General features: G+C 35.7%; 1 protein-coding gene across 2 annotated transcripts in view; it reads left to right on the forward strand.

Annotated features, from left to right (window-relative positions):
• Positions 1-1837: 1837 nt before the first annotated feature.
• The window catches only part of alpha-Cat (catenin alpha), a 152769-nt gene continuing 138150 nt past the window's right edge, over positions 1838-16456 (forward strand). For both annotated transcript variants that reach the window (XM_089641502.1, XM_089641501.1), the window contains exons 1-3: positions 1838-2057; positions 11617-11829; positions 14419-14562. In XM_089641502.1, coding sequence (XP_089497628.1) covers positions 11667-11829; positions 14419-14562 — 307 coding nt within the window. In that variant the 5' untranslated portion in view covers positions 1838-2057; positions 11617-11666. The remainder of the gene's footprint in view (positions 2058-11616; positions 11830-14418; positions 14563-16456) is intronic.

The raw sequence follows: 16456 nt of genomic DNA on the forward strand, positions 1-16456 counted from the left end.
CCAATATAATACGCGGATTATTAATAAATCGTTGATTAATATAAAAGAACCTATTATTTATAAAACTCCTTCCAAGACGAGTTGGAGACTGTTGGCTGTGCGAACACAAACCCATTTGTGAAAAATGGTTTTCAATCATAGACATATGAATATTAGTAGACCTGCCCTAAGTGATTAAAAGCGTATTATCCCCACTCCCCAGACCGGTTCCATTGAATGAATAATAATTTTTGAATGAATAGACATTTTTACATGGGAGCGCAAATTACTCGCCACGTTATGAACAAATTTGCGAAGTCCAAATTCGGCAAAAAAATTCGGTTCTATTTTCAGAGTCGAATATTTCGTTTTAGTATTTAGTTAAGACACTTTTATAAATGTTCATAATTTACTTCCCAGCAACCAACCAGCTTTGTGTTTCGCGTCCAGACGTTTCTCGATGTGATAGTATATGTTTCTAAAACTGATCTATATTATACGATGTGAATATGCTTAAAATAAAGTAAAATAATGCTTATATATGGAATGTAATACGACAATTGGGTTTATTCTCTTTTTCACATCTATTTTTACAAGTTTTCATAGTACAAGTCAACATTTTGCCGTGTTATTTCGTAAAATGAACCGATGATGCCTCGACCATAGTTCGCACAAGAATGATGACGTCAAGTTTTCAAATTTCACTTGAGGCCATACGCGAGCACAGCCGGCTCCAATGGAACCGGTATGGGGAGTGGGGATAATACGCTTTTAATCACTTAGGGCAGGTCTACTAATATTCATATGTCTATGGTTCCGTACTTTAAAAGAACTAAGCTTACAAACAGATAGACGCGGATAGCGGCTTTATTTCATACTATTTAGAGATTACTCTAGTATTAATAACGCAATAAACACTTAACGTAAGTCGTATTTTTTCAAAGAATTGACAAATTATATTCAGGATCCAAATTGACAACATTATTACTAAAAAAAAGTTGGGATATTTAAAGATAAATGACGTATCGTACAGATCGACTAAAAACATGGACCTAAAAAGCCTTAGATAAAGTATTGTTGTAATTTTGTACGAGCCGCATCGAGGTCAAATTTAAAGTGAGGGGAAATTGTCTGGCAGCCATCTTGTATGACAACCTTTTGAAATGATTTGTATGCAAAGTTGTATATAATTAACTATTTTAACGATATTTTTCTATTGATAATGCAATTATAACAGCTTATAAATATTTTTGAGTATTTGACGAGACAAGGAATGAGATATAATATAAAAATTTATGTAGATTTAAGCATTTTCACACTTCATATTCTCCCTCATCCCTTGGCTTCATTTTTTTCTTGAATAGTTCCGTCCTGGGCTTGTTAGATCCATGACTAAAGAGATATAAAGTAACTATTTTTTAAAACCGATTTTTTGTAATATACACTGATAGTACCTAACGACATTTTTATAATTATTTCCTGGCAACACAATAATACATAGTACTTATTGTCTATGGTAAAATTATCTCCTTTTTGTCTGTGACCGTAATCACCGGAACCAACGTGAAGATAGCCGATAACCGGTAGTTCAATCGATTTTAGCATCAAAACCTTGGAGAAAGGGTGGTCATAATGACTATTATTGCTTCAGCATCAATAAAATTCCTATCCTTTTACTCACAAAGGTATTACTCAGAGAATTTGGATCGAAATATCTATGAATTTACCTGTAATTAGAGACTATTTTCGCGTGTTGCTACTCATTTCATTTTGCTGATGTTATTTGTAATTATTGCTGAGGGAATTTAGATCTTAGCGTATAGAGATTTGACTATGCTTAAAGACTTTTTTCGCGTTTCAGTCCCGCATGACTGGTTTAAGTACCAACAAAATTGACTCACACCAATTTGACGTCGCTCACCGTTCTAATGGTTGACACACCCGTTGATTATATTGTTTTTATTTGAAAACCCCCACAAACAAGCCATTATTAAAGTGATTTTACTGCAGTAAACTAGTTTTTGGATCAATTATTAACTCTGCCAACTCTTTGGATATTAAAACTGAGCAAAAATCACGTAAGTAGTGATAACATTTCTATCAAATGTCATTGTTTTTAAAAATCTCAAGCTCGGTTTTTACTGAAATATCTGCAATTAGTGCAGTATTTTTATGATAAAATCGCATCTTGACTATTACACAATGCTTGGAACATAATTTGAAACTATTTTGCGTTAATTTTTTCCATTTTTTCTTATGTTTTTAAGACGAAAACGAAACGTCTATAGTTGCTTTGTAGCCATCGCGATAAAAAATGTTTTTGTGCAAATTAATAACTTAGTACACAACCAATTGCGAGTATTATCGTTTTAATAATCTTATCGAATTCCGCTGCACGCTTAATACGCAAAAAAACATATAAATAGCACCTGGTTTCAGTTACTACAAGAAACAACTATTTATGTGGTGGGAGATGGTAAAAGATTAATTAAAGTTCCATTTTTCTCCAGTTATATTTGAAGGTTAGGAAATACGCACAAATTATTGAAATAACCCAAACTACAACCTATTTTGTGCGTGTTTACTTAAACCCCTTGCTTAAATAGTTATCTCCATTAGATATTTAAGTTAAAATCAAGTATTGTTTTTTTTAAGAGCCTTTTCCATGCAGCGGAATTCGACAGGCTTACCATTTTTTCATTTGGATTTTATCTTATCTTTGAAGTATGTATTTACATTGTAAGGTACGATTGATTTCTTTGAAATAGTATTTCAAGATATAACATATCTACTGATTACAATACAGTGTGGAGAGTCTTTTTGAAGAAAGGAAGAAGTCTTGAAGATACCCATGTTTTAGGTGGGATTTTGTATTCCACAGGCGAGCAGTTAAACACAAAAATAAGTAATAAAAACGACTTGTTTTTATATGACAATTTTAATGTCAGCGGTGTACAATGTGCACCAGTGTCAACGGGATCAGTGACATTAGTTCCTCGGAGTATCTCGCTTTGAAATACCCATAGAACAAGTACTACATTCCCATCTGAAATCTGTGCTTATAACACTAAGTAGACAAAGGCTGTTTCTCAGTGACGTTGAAAGGACATCGCTGTGGGAAGTGTATAAACTTATACTAATACTAACTATCCAACCATCATGTCGTTTACCCCAGGGGTAGGCAAAGAGGATGGACCGCCAAACAACTAGGTCTTGGCACACACTTCTTGCCTCATTCACATTCATACATCGTCTCATCTTCTTCTATTATTCTGACTTTTGACATGGCCCGACTCGAGTATCTGTTTCACTTGGTCGTGCCATGTCTTCCTCGGGCGTCCCCGACTTCTGCTACCATTCGCGTCCTTTCTTCGCTCATTCGCTCTACATGCCCAAACTAAGTGTCCCTTGTGTACATTGTGTTATTCACTTAAACTCTAATGGGGTTTTTTCACAAACTATGAATACTGTTATAAATATGTGGGAGATTTAAATGTTATATTTCTGATTATCATTATCCTACTAAAAATATGTAATTTCAATATTTTCATTAATTGAATTAAAAAAACAATCTAAAACCTCACATTTTGAAATGGTTCCAACTGGCTACAACCTCATTATGACATAGAAAACGTTAATGTCTGGTAAGACGGCTGCCACCAACGTCGTCCGGAGTGACGTCAAAGCCCCGGAATTCACAAATAAAACGAACATGTCGTTTTGGCGGCAATTCGATAATGGCACATTTTAAATCATTTAAAAAATATTTGTCCACATAAAAATAAACCAAAAATACCTTCATTATCGTAATTTTATTTTTAATTATTATTAGAATATAAAAGCAGTGAAAATACCCTATTGCATGACCACAAAAATAGTTATTTCCTTTGTAACCCTTCAGTAATTTCAACACTTTCTTTCAGTTTGCAATGTTTTCTATGTATTTGAAATGCGCTATATATATTTTATTTTTCAATTTACCGTAAAAACAAATACTGTTTTAGAAACTAGATAAAATCTCTTATATGCATTTAAAATTAACATTACTATTTCTAAATAATAAACGTTATAAATATCAAATGTGAAAAATGTTTTCGAAAAAGCTTACAACATTTTTACCTAATTTTACTCCAATCGTAGAAAAATTGAGAGAATTCGATATTTCGAAAACACATTCGTTTTGTTTGGGGAATTTCTTGGAAAACTGGAAAACTAAAAAATAAGATATAATTTTTAAAGTTAACCCGATTGTTACGATAGCTGCGCGAAATATGAATTATCCATTTTGGCTATTTTTAGGATTTTATTAATGGCATTCAGTATATATATTTGAGGCAAACTGGAAAGAATTATTATTTCTCTTTCTAACATCAAAAAAATTATGTATTTCCGCATGATAGAAAAAAAACACTTTCATAAAATATAGACACCCGGTCAAATATGACCATCAAATGCTGGAGGGATTAATGTTGTAATTGTTTATTTTGTAGCTTAGCTAGCCATGCAAATCAGCTACCTTAATTTACCGCACACTCATGCTTTTTATTATTATTAAAAGAGTGACAAAGCTTTCCAGGTTACGAATCATTACGTTTGTCTACATCAGGGGCTCCCAAACTTATTTATGTTGCGCCTCCTTTCTATCAAAAGAAAATCTACGCGCCCCTACGCATTTAATTTTACGTTGAGATCAGGTTAGAAAAAATAACATCAAAGTTCTATTTATTGCTTATTAACCTTTCCTTATCTGTGGTGTGTATTTACTACACATTGCTTCTAATAACTTTAATAACTCTATAAATATAACAAAATTCTAGGTTCAGGTTTTAGGTATTCCTCCGTTATACATTTATGCACTGAATTAAAAAATAATATATTACATAGTTTTCAAATTCAATTAAAAATCAGAGTTTATTGTTAAAAATCGGGAACAAATACACAATACAATCAACCGTGTGATACTAAAACGCGAAGAGTGTGCGAGAAAATGATACGCTATTGATGTCCCGCTTTAATTCGATATGCGGGAACATGAGACATCCACATTTCTGCAGTTGTATTTTGATTTAGACCATCGATACCTACGACCGCACAGCTGTGTTTGTGCCAGCCGCCAGCCGCTAGCCAGTTGGCCGCGAACCGTCGTTAGATGTGGACCCCTCGCACGTTTCTTTAGCATCTGCCGATAGTTTTTTCATGTTTTCAGCAATTAAATTATTATCATTTTTGATATAAAATATTATAAACATAATCGATTAGCTATGAATATTCATATTTTTCCGATATTAAATGGCTTATTTTAAGATGTGTATTGACTACACAGCACCGGAATGCGTGTATTTTTTTAGCACAGTAAGGGAAAGGTTAAAGATACACAAAAAACTATTGGCTTATACTTAACAACTTTAGGGGGTTTTTCACTCTCTCTGATTATGTTCTGACCAAGCACTAATCCGCGGATTAGTCATTTTTTCGTTTTCACTATATCTGAATAACGCCAACGCTCGGGTTAAAGTTAGATTTGACTAATCAGTGCTCTAACCAGACGTTAGGCGCTATTCCTCGAATCAAAGATGGCGTCAAAACATTCCGAGTTTAACAGCTGAGAAGTGAGTCGAATTTTGTAGAATGAATTTGAATGCTTGTATGATCCATCCTGAATTATTTGATTGTGTTCAAAATAAGAAACATTGTATTAATTCGACACGAATCTATCTAAAATGACCTGATAATCAACATAACATAACCAAAAAAATGCACACTTTGCGGTGTGCGGACTGTGACGCATGACAGCCGTGGCAGTAGATGGAGAAACAGCAAACATTTTGCGATGTTGTCAGACTATTTCGAGTGTTATCTATCCGGCAGCTCGAAACAATGGTGAAACGGTCGCCGTTGAATAACGAAGTTATTCTGAACTTTAAAGCCAGCCAACGGATAGCTATTCAGATATTTAGCCCGACATAGTGAAATACCCCCTTAGTGTGATGGTTTACGAAGTCTCCGATTCTTGGCTTAGCATTAGAAATCACACAGCGTAAATCGCTAGCAGTATTAATATTACTTCAAGAGACTCCAATTCACCTATGGTGACAATGTCCCGCCCTGTTGGGAGCAAGGCGCAGATACCTGGGGAGACATACAGTAGAACCAGAAGACATAGCCACATACCCAATAACAACCCTGGTGAACTTTATTAAAGGGACTGGGTTGTTGTTAAAGGATTGAGGTAAAATGAGAGGTAGCACAATGGGCCTATGGCCTAAGTGCTCACGGGAACTACATGTAGACTGTCTCCGCTCTATAAAAAAAAAGCTTACTTCTCTTTCTTTCTCTGCTATTTTGGGTAAAACTGTGAAATAATTGACCCAAAATAACGTTTTATCGATATTTTAGAAATCGTATTTGGCAGCAGAACAATTTTTCATTTTTGAGGCTCGTTCTTAAGCACTTCTGGCGCAGCATCTACGTTAACATGGAATGGATCCGTCGCTAGTCAATAAACGTTTTCATCACACGAGTTAGGGAAATAGCGGTGAATGAACTCATCAGTGAGGCGCTGAAAATGATTTGATATTTATTTATTATTATTACACGCCCTAATGGGCTTTTACACACTACCAAGTTTAATCGAGTATCACAGTTATTATAAATTCTACAAAATTAAAACAATAAAGGAAACATAATACAACGAAAAAAGAAAAAATATTAAATGTTACAACAAAAGCATTCAAAAAAATAAGATACATTAGTAAAAATGATAAGAAGTCTCACATAAATAGATATTCAAAATAAAAATATATATATTGCGGAAATTATAGATGTCTATTTGTGTCTCGATATATAAAAGAATTGAAATAAACAATATTTATATTGATTATTTTTAAGATGAAATATATCTCCCAGATCAGAGTATTTATTTCCGAGACTGTGAAGTCTTGGAATCGGGGAATTTTGATAAGACAGTGTCCTGGTGTTGTAAAAATAAAAGGGTAGTAAATTTCGGCAAGATCTTTTGGGTATGTGGATGCTGATTAATTGGAGTAACTCAGGACAGTCAATTTTGTAATGAAGTATTTTATGTAGTGCTATTAAGTCTGTGTTTATTCTTCTTTCTGAAAGTTTTAATAGGGACAATTTATCTAGTAAGTAGTTATAATCAATGTTTTCTACAGGAATGTGCAATTTATAGTTTATATACTTCAGGAACTTAAGGCGGCGATACACATGCCTGTAAAATGGAACAGTAGCTTGCATGCATGTTAATGGCATGTACAAGTTACTGGCGCAATGAGAATACACATGCAAGTTAAACTTGCATGCAAGTTGCGTCCTTGCATGCCTGTATTTGCAAGACGTATACACATGCCAGTCACTAGACAGTACGTGTCTCAAATCACTCTGAGACTGAGTAGTCTCAAGCTTTTTGGCAATGGAAAACATTCGAAGTGAATTAAATATCATCGTATTGCAATTGGCAGTACAATGTGTGGCTAATTTAATGAGAGAAAAGCTACTGGCATGCCCGTACCTGTCGCGACGTTCACACATGCCGGTTTCATAGCCCCCCTCGTCCCCTCCCTCAACTTGCATGCCAGTAAATCAAATGTTGTGCAATCTACTTGCAAGGCAGGTACAGGCATGCAAGTTAGCGTATACACATGATAGTAGCTGGCATGTGCAAGGAGCTTGCATGCAAGTGTGCCAGCTACAGGCATGTGTATTCCCGGCTTTATGTTGAATCTTTTCAATGTTATCGGAATGAATATATCATTTATCCATATAAATAAAAATGTTTGTTTGTTCAAAATCTTAAATCTCCGAAAGTTCCTCACCAATATTGCTGAAAATTTAAAACGTTATTCTTATTAGTGCCAGGAGTGTTTATAGAGTGGTTATGAATGGTAAAAGAAGACGGGGGACGCCCGAGGTATACTTAACGTAATATCTCTCCACAGGAATGAGCTACGGAGACGAATTAAAATCCATGTAATGTAGTTTTTTAACAGTAATATTGTCATATACAGTAGTAAATGGTGGAAAAAGTCAGACACGCCCGAGAAAGACATTAGCTATTTGTTGGACGTACAAGCAACACGAGCTATTGTTTCTCTATCCGTACAGAAAGACTGAACCATAGCAACGGGTAGCGGGGTACAGCTAGCAGTGTTGCCAAGTTAGCATATTATATGCTAAATTTGGCATAATTACTCCATGTTTAGCATAACTATTATGCTTTTAGCATATGGCATATTTATTTGGCTTATTTTTACAGAAACATGAAAATAATAAAAACCAATTTTTTAACTAACAAAAATGATATCGATTGAAAAACTGGTGTCTCAATGGAGAATCATAGTTCACATTAAATGGGAATCCTTGACTTCCGCTGTAGAGTTTTGGAATGAAGTCATGCAATATAAAGATGCAGCTAATAATAACTCCTTCGGTGATTTATGTCAGTTTGCAATGTCTATTTTAACATTGCCGCATTCAAATGCGGACTTTGAACGTGTATTTAGCCAAATGAGTCTGGTCAAAACAAAACTCCGAAATCGGCGGTGAGAACCCTGAATGTCATTTTATACGTGAGATTTGGCCTAAAGAGAGCAGGAAAGTGCTGTTATTCTTACACTGTTCCTGACGAAGTACTACGCTGCATTGGGACCAAAGAAAGTTACGACTCCGTCTCTCAGCCTTCCACATCAGCCGCTGTTAATGAAGAAGAAGAAGATGAAGATATTGATATTTTATTTCACTGATTTTAATTCTAAGTTAAATTTATGTTAGCTTTTTTTGGCATTTTTTAAAGTAATTTAGCATTTTCTGGCATATTTTTCCCATCACTCTATTTCTCAACAAATACTAAGTTAAATTTATGTTGGCTTTTTTTTGGCATTTTTTAAAGGAATTTAGCATATTTTGAAGTAGTTGAGTTGGCAACACTGACAGCTAGTATGTAAATAAGATCCATAACTACACTTTTAAAACCCTGGTCTACATTGATATAACTGATTGTTTTTGCATAACTCATTAACACATTTCAGCCTGGTATATTTGCGCTGGCACTATGCTGAGTCCAGCGAAAATAAAGGTCCTGTGCGAATTTCTTTAATTAGTTTTAAATCTCTATATCTTCGGAAATAATTAAAATATTTTAATATAAATTTCTATATAGTAACTCAGCATACCCAAGCTATAAAAGTACTAAACGAATTCAAATATTATTTGAAATGCAACTTAATTAACCTTGTATTATGTTTATTACGGTCCGCATATCGGTATTTGCTCATACCTGCTTTCTTTAAATATGCCCGACATCTTTCGCTCGCTTGCACATAGGAGTTGAGTGGGTGCGGAACATAGATAGAGATTTGAATCGGGTTTCACTGTCATAAAAATCCTCATTCCAGGAATTGAATTATTTCACTAACAAATAATATTCTATCCTTTTGTTGAAGTGCCGATGTAAACGAAAGGCACGAAAATAAATTTAAAAAGACTTGCATTACGATTGGATAATTATGTACATATTGTTGGGACCTTTACAAAGAGATTGGTATATAATATTCATGTAAAAACATTGAATAATTGCGTCTTTTCTGCTGTAGCAGCGTGTTTTGTATAGGGCTGCAATTAGCTGTAATTTACGGCGCCTGCCCAAACCGTAAATTGTGTTCAGGAGATGGGAGATTGAAACGAGTGTCTGCACAATTGATTTAGTTTATTCGCGAGGACGAATATTATAATTTATACAGAACGCGGTGACGGTGGCAGAAAGAGTGGTAGTACTGGCGGTTGAATCGAACGCTAAAACAGGAATTAAGATTCCTCTTCTCATGCTCGCTTGCGTATAGCAGCGGATTAATTCGCATTAGTATTGCCACATGGGGGGACATAAAGTAGTCCCACACTGCCATTGAAATGAGGCCGGAGCAAAAGGTAAAAATACCTTTCCCGTCCTTAAGCAACAATCGACCGAACGGGTAGAAATACCTTTCCCGTCCGAAGTGTGTTAATTTTATGTTTATGCCTTATAACTAGTTGCAATCATCTATAGATCTTACCCCACTTTGCCCCTTGTCTCCTTTCCTGCTAATCCGGGCCAAACGAATAGGTAACATTATCATTGCATTTTGGTCACCACGAAAATTTCACATCTGCCCTGATGATGGACACTGCAATGCTGTCCGAAATGTTGGCTAAAGAAGGAGTTAGCGCAACACGGCATAACACCCCAAAAACAAATCACTATAATACACAAGGCAACTGTAGGTCTAGTACTGCCATCTATGGTTGAGATTTTAAAATGATTTTTGCCGTGAACGTAAATGGATTTATGGCGTATATTTTGACAAAAATGGCAGATTGATGATTTAATAAGCAGAGCATACAGGCTTCTCGGCTTCGTAATTAGGAACTCATATCCGTTTCGTAACACAAAAACACTGACTTTATTATAAAACACACTAGTCCTAAGTGTACTTGAATCAAACTCGATCATCTGGGCTCCACATGAATTAACATACACGTAACGCATTGAAAGAGTCCATAAATTTTTTTTAAGGTTTTTATTCTCGCGGCTCTTTGGACGTTACCCTTGGCTTTACCCATCGATTTATATATTAGGCATGACCAATTACCACTCCGTAGAGACACGTAGAGATATTGCTTTGCTTATATATTTTTTTCAACTAATAAACGGTCACTTATCTAATAATGACATTCTGGCCCAATTAAATTTTTTTGTACCAGAGTCTCACTCTCGAGGACGTCATCACAATCTTCTATATAGTAGAGCAAGCCGCACTAATTTATTTATGAACTCACCTGTGGGGAGAGCTACGTGCTTTTTGAATGTGGTAGATAAAAAATTTGTATCCTATAGCGAATTTGCGAGATTTTTGGCATTGCATATACACTGCATAAATGGTACAATTATAACGTCTTAGGCTATATTACCTGTAATTGTTATAAATAAATGTACAAATTATATACAGGGTGTATCGGCACTAACCCGACAAACTTTAACCAGCTATTCCTTAGCACATTTGGAGTAAAAAATGTTATGGGCACTTTGCTGTCCGGTAGCATTTTTTTTTCAATTAAAAACAAAATTAAAATTTCCACACTACATCACTGTCATTGGCATTGCGTTTCGTGTTCAACAGCTGTTATAAGCAAGTATGTCAAAAAGCGTCTTCGCTCTTTCGCACACACTAAATAATAATAGTTAAAAATGAGACGAATGGTGCCGTGCCATTTCGTTGTGATTGTAGAAGTGCGCCAATATAGGTACACACGTGCATTATTCAACGGAATTCGAATAAAATATTTGCCAGATGGGTTTTCAAACTTTGACAAAGGTTAAAACAGTGGTGACATGTGGTGAAAATATGAATAGTAAATTTTTTATTAAAAAAAAACGTTACCGGACAGCAAAGTGCCCATAACATTTTTTACTCCAAATATGCTAAGGAATAGCTGGTTAAAGTTTGTCGGGTACGTGCCGATACACCCTGTATAAGTAAATAAATAAATAAATTACCGAAATAACTCAGTTTTTCCGCATTAAAGCTCAATTTCATTATGATTTGTATGTGTATAAATTTGATGGTTTTGTTTGCACATTTCCAGTGAAATCTCATCTCCTTGACTGATCAGCCGCTTCTCCGATCGCTGCGAGGATGCTGGGAGACGGAGTGAAGATGGACGGAGGCACTCTCAGCCTCAAGTGGGATCCCAAGAACCTGGAGATCCGCACCATGTCGGTGGAAAAGACGCTGGAGCCGCTGGTGCTCCAGGTCACCACGCTTGTCAACACCAAGGGACCCAGCAAGAAGAAGAAAGGTAACCTAGAGCTACACTTATAAGTCTAAGGGGGCATTTCACTATCTCTGATTATGTTCTGACTAAGCACTAATCCGCGGATTAGTCATTTTTTCGTTTTCACTATATCTGAATAACGCTAACGCTCGGGTTAAAGTTCGATTTGACTAATCAGTGCTCGAACCTCACGTTAGGCGCAATTCCTCGAATCAAAGATGGCGTCAAAACATTCCGAGTTTGACAGCGGGGAAGTGAGTCGAATTTTGTTGCGAATTATTATGGATACCGAGGTTTTTGATTTACAGAAGCAGGTGAAAGGGCGGCGATGCGAAGGCCGCGAGTTTTAAGAGCTCGAATGAATTTGAATGCTTGTATGATCCATCCTGAATTATTTGATTGTGTTCCAAATAAGAAACAATGTATTGATTCGACACGAATCTATCTAAAATGACCTGATAATCAACATAACATAACCAAAAAAATGCACACTTTGCGGTGTGCGGACTGTGGCGGGAAACTTGTCAATTGGCGTTGACGTTAGCATTCCATAGACATTGCGGCAAAACATGACAGCCGTTGTAGTAGATGGGGTAACTGCAAACATTTTGCGATGTTGCCAGACTATTTCGAGTGTTATCTATCCGGAAGCTCGGCAACAATGGTGAAACGGTCGCCGTTGAATAACGAAGTTATTCTGATCTTTAAAGCCAGCCAACGGATAGCTAGTCAGATATTTAGCCCGACATAGTGAAATACCCCCTAATTGATACGTTATAAGTATAAGTGATAATTAATAAATGATAATTGCCTGTATGGAGGTCAAATCAACTTGGTTCAGAGTGTTGATAGATTAATCACCCATTTACCGTACAAGATTTATTCATTAAATTTTATAAACATTTGGGAAGTTAGTTATACATAAAAATTTTAAGGTTATTTAACACTTCTATATAATGGCAATATAGCTGTGAATGAGGAATACTTGGAGCAGGTGGATGAGTTTGTGTATTTAGGAAGTATGTTCTAGAGAGATGGGAAGGCTGACAGAGATATTGAAACAAGGGGAAATGCAGGGAACTCCACTCATGGAGGACTGAACGCAGTTGGCGCTAACTAAACATTGTCCAAAGAAGCGAAGCTAGCAGTCCACAATGGAGTGCTGGTACCTTCCCTGATGTATGGAAGTGAGGCATGGAACTGGCAAAGAAAGGATGAAAGTAGATTGAATGCTGTTGAAATGAGATCCCTGAGGCGTATGTATGGTAAAACCATGTTTGATCGTGTGAGGAATGTGGAGATCCGCAAAGAGTGCAAGGCTGATTGTAAGCGTAATGAGTAAGATTAGAAAAGGGACGCTTTTGGGTATGTAGAGCGAATGAGCAAAGAAAGGAGTGTAAGGAGAATATACGATGCAAATATGAATGGTAGCAGAAGTCGGGGACTCCTGAGGAAGACATGGCACGACCAAGTGAATCAGATACTCGAGTCGGGCCATGTCAAGAGTCAGAATAATAGAAGAGTTAGTATGAGACGATGTATGAATGTGAATGAGGCAAGGAGTGTGTGCCAAGACAGAGTTGTTTGATGGTCCGTCCTCTCTGCCTACCCCTGCGGTGAAACGGCGTGATGGTTAGTTAGTTATATAATGGTGTTAGAAAGAGAACACACCACGCTTTATGTTCAAATCTAAAAATTAACCATAGAAGAATTAAAATGTGCACCTTTATGAAACCAAAGGCTCCGAATGCATTTGAAAAAATAATTATTATACTTTGTGGTTTTTTTATTCATTTTTTTGCTTTAATCTTTTTATTTTTAATGATAAAATTTGAAAGACTATTTTATCAGTTTTTAGTTTTCGGATACGTTCAGAAATAATCCATTTATCCGATCTTCCGTCAAAATATGGCAGAGGTCCGAGGAGTTAACGAGTAATTGGAGTAAAGAGAAATTTCATTAAATATCGACATTCTTCTCGTCATGCTATGTTGTGCTAGAACATCTGTTCTCCTGTGTGGTATCTTGAACATGTCATGGTGACGACTACTACTGAAGTTTTCAGGCATGCAGACACATTTATAGTGAATTGTCTATAGTCGGCTGCGTCTACACTGAGTTAAAACTTATCATCTACTACTGTCATACTAAAATAAAGTCCGCGTCTGTCTGTTTGTGCGCTTAGTTCTTCTAAACTAAGCAACGGATTTTGATATGATTTTCACTATCATTTAGAGAATTTCTTCCGGAAGGCTTACGTATATAAAACAAGCATATTATATTTATAGAAAGTAGAGAAAAGTCAATGTTTTGAAATCAAGTCGCAAAAAAAATATTTTCGGGCGCTTACATTGCCAACGCTGGCTAAACCTCATGAGATATATCAAAATAACGTAGTACGGAATTGTATATCATAAAAAGGCCTATAGAAAAGTCCTCTCAGCAACGCTGGGTGACGGGTTCACGTCAGCTAATAACAAACTAAATTAAATTGAAACAATGAATAACGGTGTATTAAAATAAATAGCCATGAATGCTGAAAAGCAGCCGTAGGCCTAAAAATATAGTTTGATAGGATTCGCCTAACGTTTTTGCTATGATTGTTGTTTTCAGGCAAGTCGAAGCGTGCCAGCGCGTTAGTCGGCACCGTGGAGAAAGCCACGGAGAATTTCATCGAGAAAGGGGAGATCATCGCCTACGAGAACCCCGACATCACGCAGGAGATGCTGGCTGCCGTCGAGGAAGTGCGCAAGACAGGTAAGGACCCTGTTTATTCATTTATTTGTTTACGAACTGTATTTTTTTAAAAGACAGAACATTTCTGATAACGAATAATCTGAGAATATGATAACTCCTAACTACCGTCATTATTATTATTATTTGATAAACAGACAGTATTCTGTTGATGTGCTAATGTTTAATTTCATTTCAATTAAAAAATAAGTCAATACTTTCTTCTCTCCAAATAATAATCCAATAGAACATATTATATCGGGATGTTCTATATTAGCACCGTCCGAGTATACATTTAGGCACAATCAAGTTTTAAAAATGATTCACCAAAATTTGGTAATTAAACATAACTTGATTGACTGCCGTAATGTAGTACCATATTATGAATACGAACCAAATTCATTTTTAGAAAACGAATTTTATAAAATATATTATGATAAAACTATACAAACAGACCGAACGATTAGTCATAATAGACCCGATATAGTTTTACATGACAAAATTAAAAAAAATAACTTGTATCATTGATGTCGCTATTCCAAATTCCTGTAATATTCAAAAATCTGTTAATGAAAAAATAAGAAAATATACAGATTTAGGAAACGAAATAAAAAGAATTTGGCATTCTCAGACTATAAAAATATTACCATTTGTTATTTCGGCTACTGGAATCATACCTAGCTCTCTCATTCAAAATTTAGGCGTATTAGATCTATCAAAAAATTTATATATAAAGATGCAAAAGTCGGTCATTTTGAATACATGTAGGATAACGAAAGATTTTTTAAATATTTATGTTGAGGGATCAGTAGGATTTATAGGCCCTGTTAGGAGTTCTACCGAGCCGAACCCTCTGATATGAAAATATCTGGAGTCGGTGAATTATTTTCCCATTTGATCTCTGGTGAGTTGACGTGTTGTTCTTGTATTTATTTTGCTTATATTAAAATGCACTTGCATAATGTTGATTGACTTGATGATCATTTGTGGAAAAGTGTGTGGAAGGGTTTAGTTTTTCCTGTGGGGAAGATTTAACCCGTACATAAAATCGGAAGTTATTATTTAGACAGATTATATCTTTGTACAGATTTATATAAGGAGCGTAGATGGCACGTTGTGGAAGTTTGATCCATGCTTCCACTGCTATATCTGCAAGGAAGTGTCTCCTAGACATTCAGGAACAACACATATTTATTTATTATTTATTTATTTATTTATTTTTCATGTTCTCCGTAAAACGGTTATTCACCAATACATTATGGAGAAGATTACAAATTAGACAAAAAGTATAGCAAAACACATAAAAAGGTCAGTTTCACTACTTTGTGACATACGTCAAAAGATAATTGTTAAACTGCCTGTAGGTTACGTTAAAAATGTTGATGGTCAATGCAGACTCGTTGAGCAGTTCAGTCGCTCTGTTGACTGGGGCGTTCTGATAGGCAGAAGTCCTCGCTTTTGGAGCATAAATGGGATAAATTATGGGACCTTCCACGAGTATACTTGTCTGGGACATATAAGTTAATCTCTTTCAAAATAGGTGGATTATGTATAGTTCCAGAGATTATCTTAAAAAAATGTTTTCCTAAAAATATTTTTCGGCGGGCTTCTAATGTATTAAGATCGAGCATTCCTGCTAAGAATAAGGATGGATACAGGAAAGGGTAGTACATATATTCCCTCATATATAGGTAACGCATGAATCTCTTTTGTACTTTTTCTATTTCGAGAATATGGTTTTGCTCAGAAGGGGCCCAAATAATGGAGCTATATTCCAAGATACTGCGAACAAGTGCTTCATACGTCTTCATATGGTCTCACAGAAATTGTTATGTCTCCCTTTCTATTGTGGTGAGAAATATGATCTAGATCAGTGATTCCCAAAGTGGTCTATATCGACCCCCAGGGGTCTATGACA

Source organism: Hesperophylax consimilis, chromosome 17 (genome assembly GCF_061612785.1).
Source record: "Hesperophylax consimilis isolate HC1 chromosome 17, BYU_Hcon_1.0, whole genome shotgun sequence".
NCBI lineage: Eukaryota > Metazoa > Arthropoda > Insecta > Trichoptera > Limnephilidae > Hesperophylax > Hesperophylax consimilis.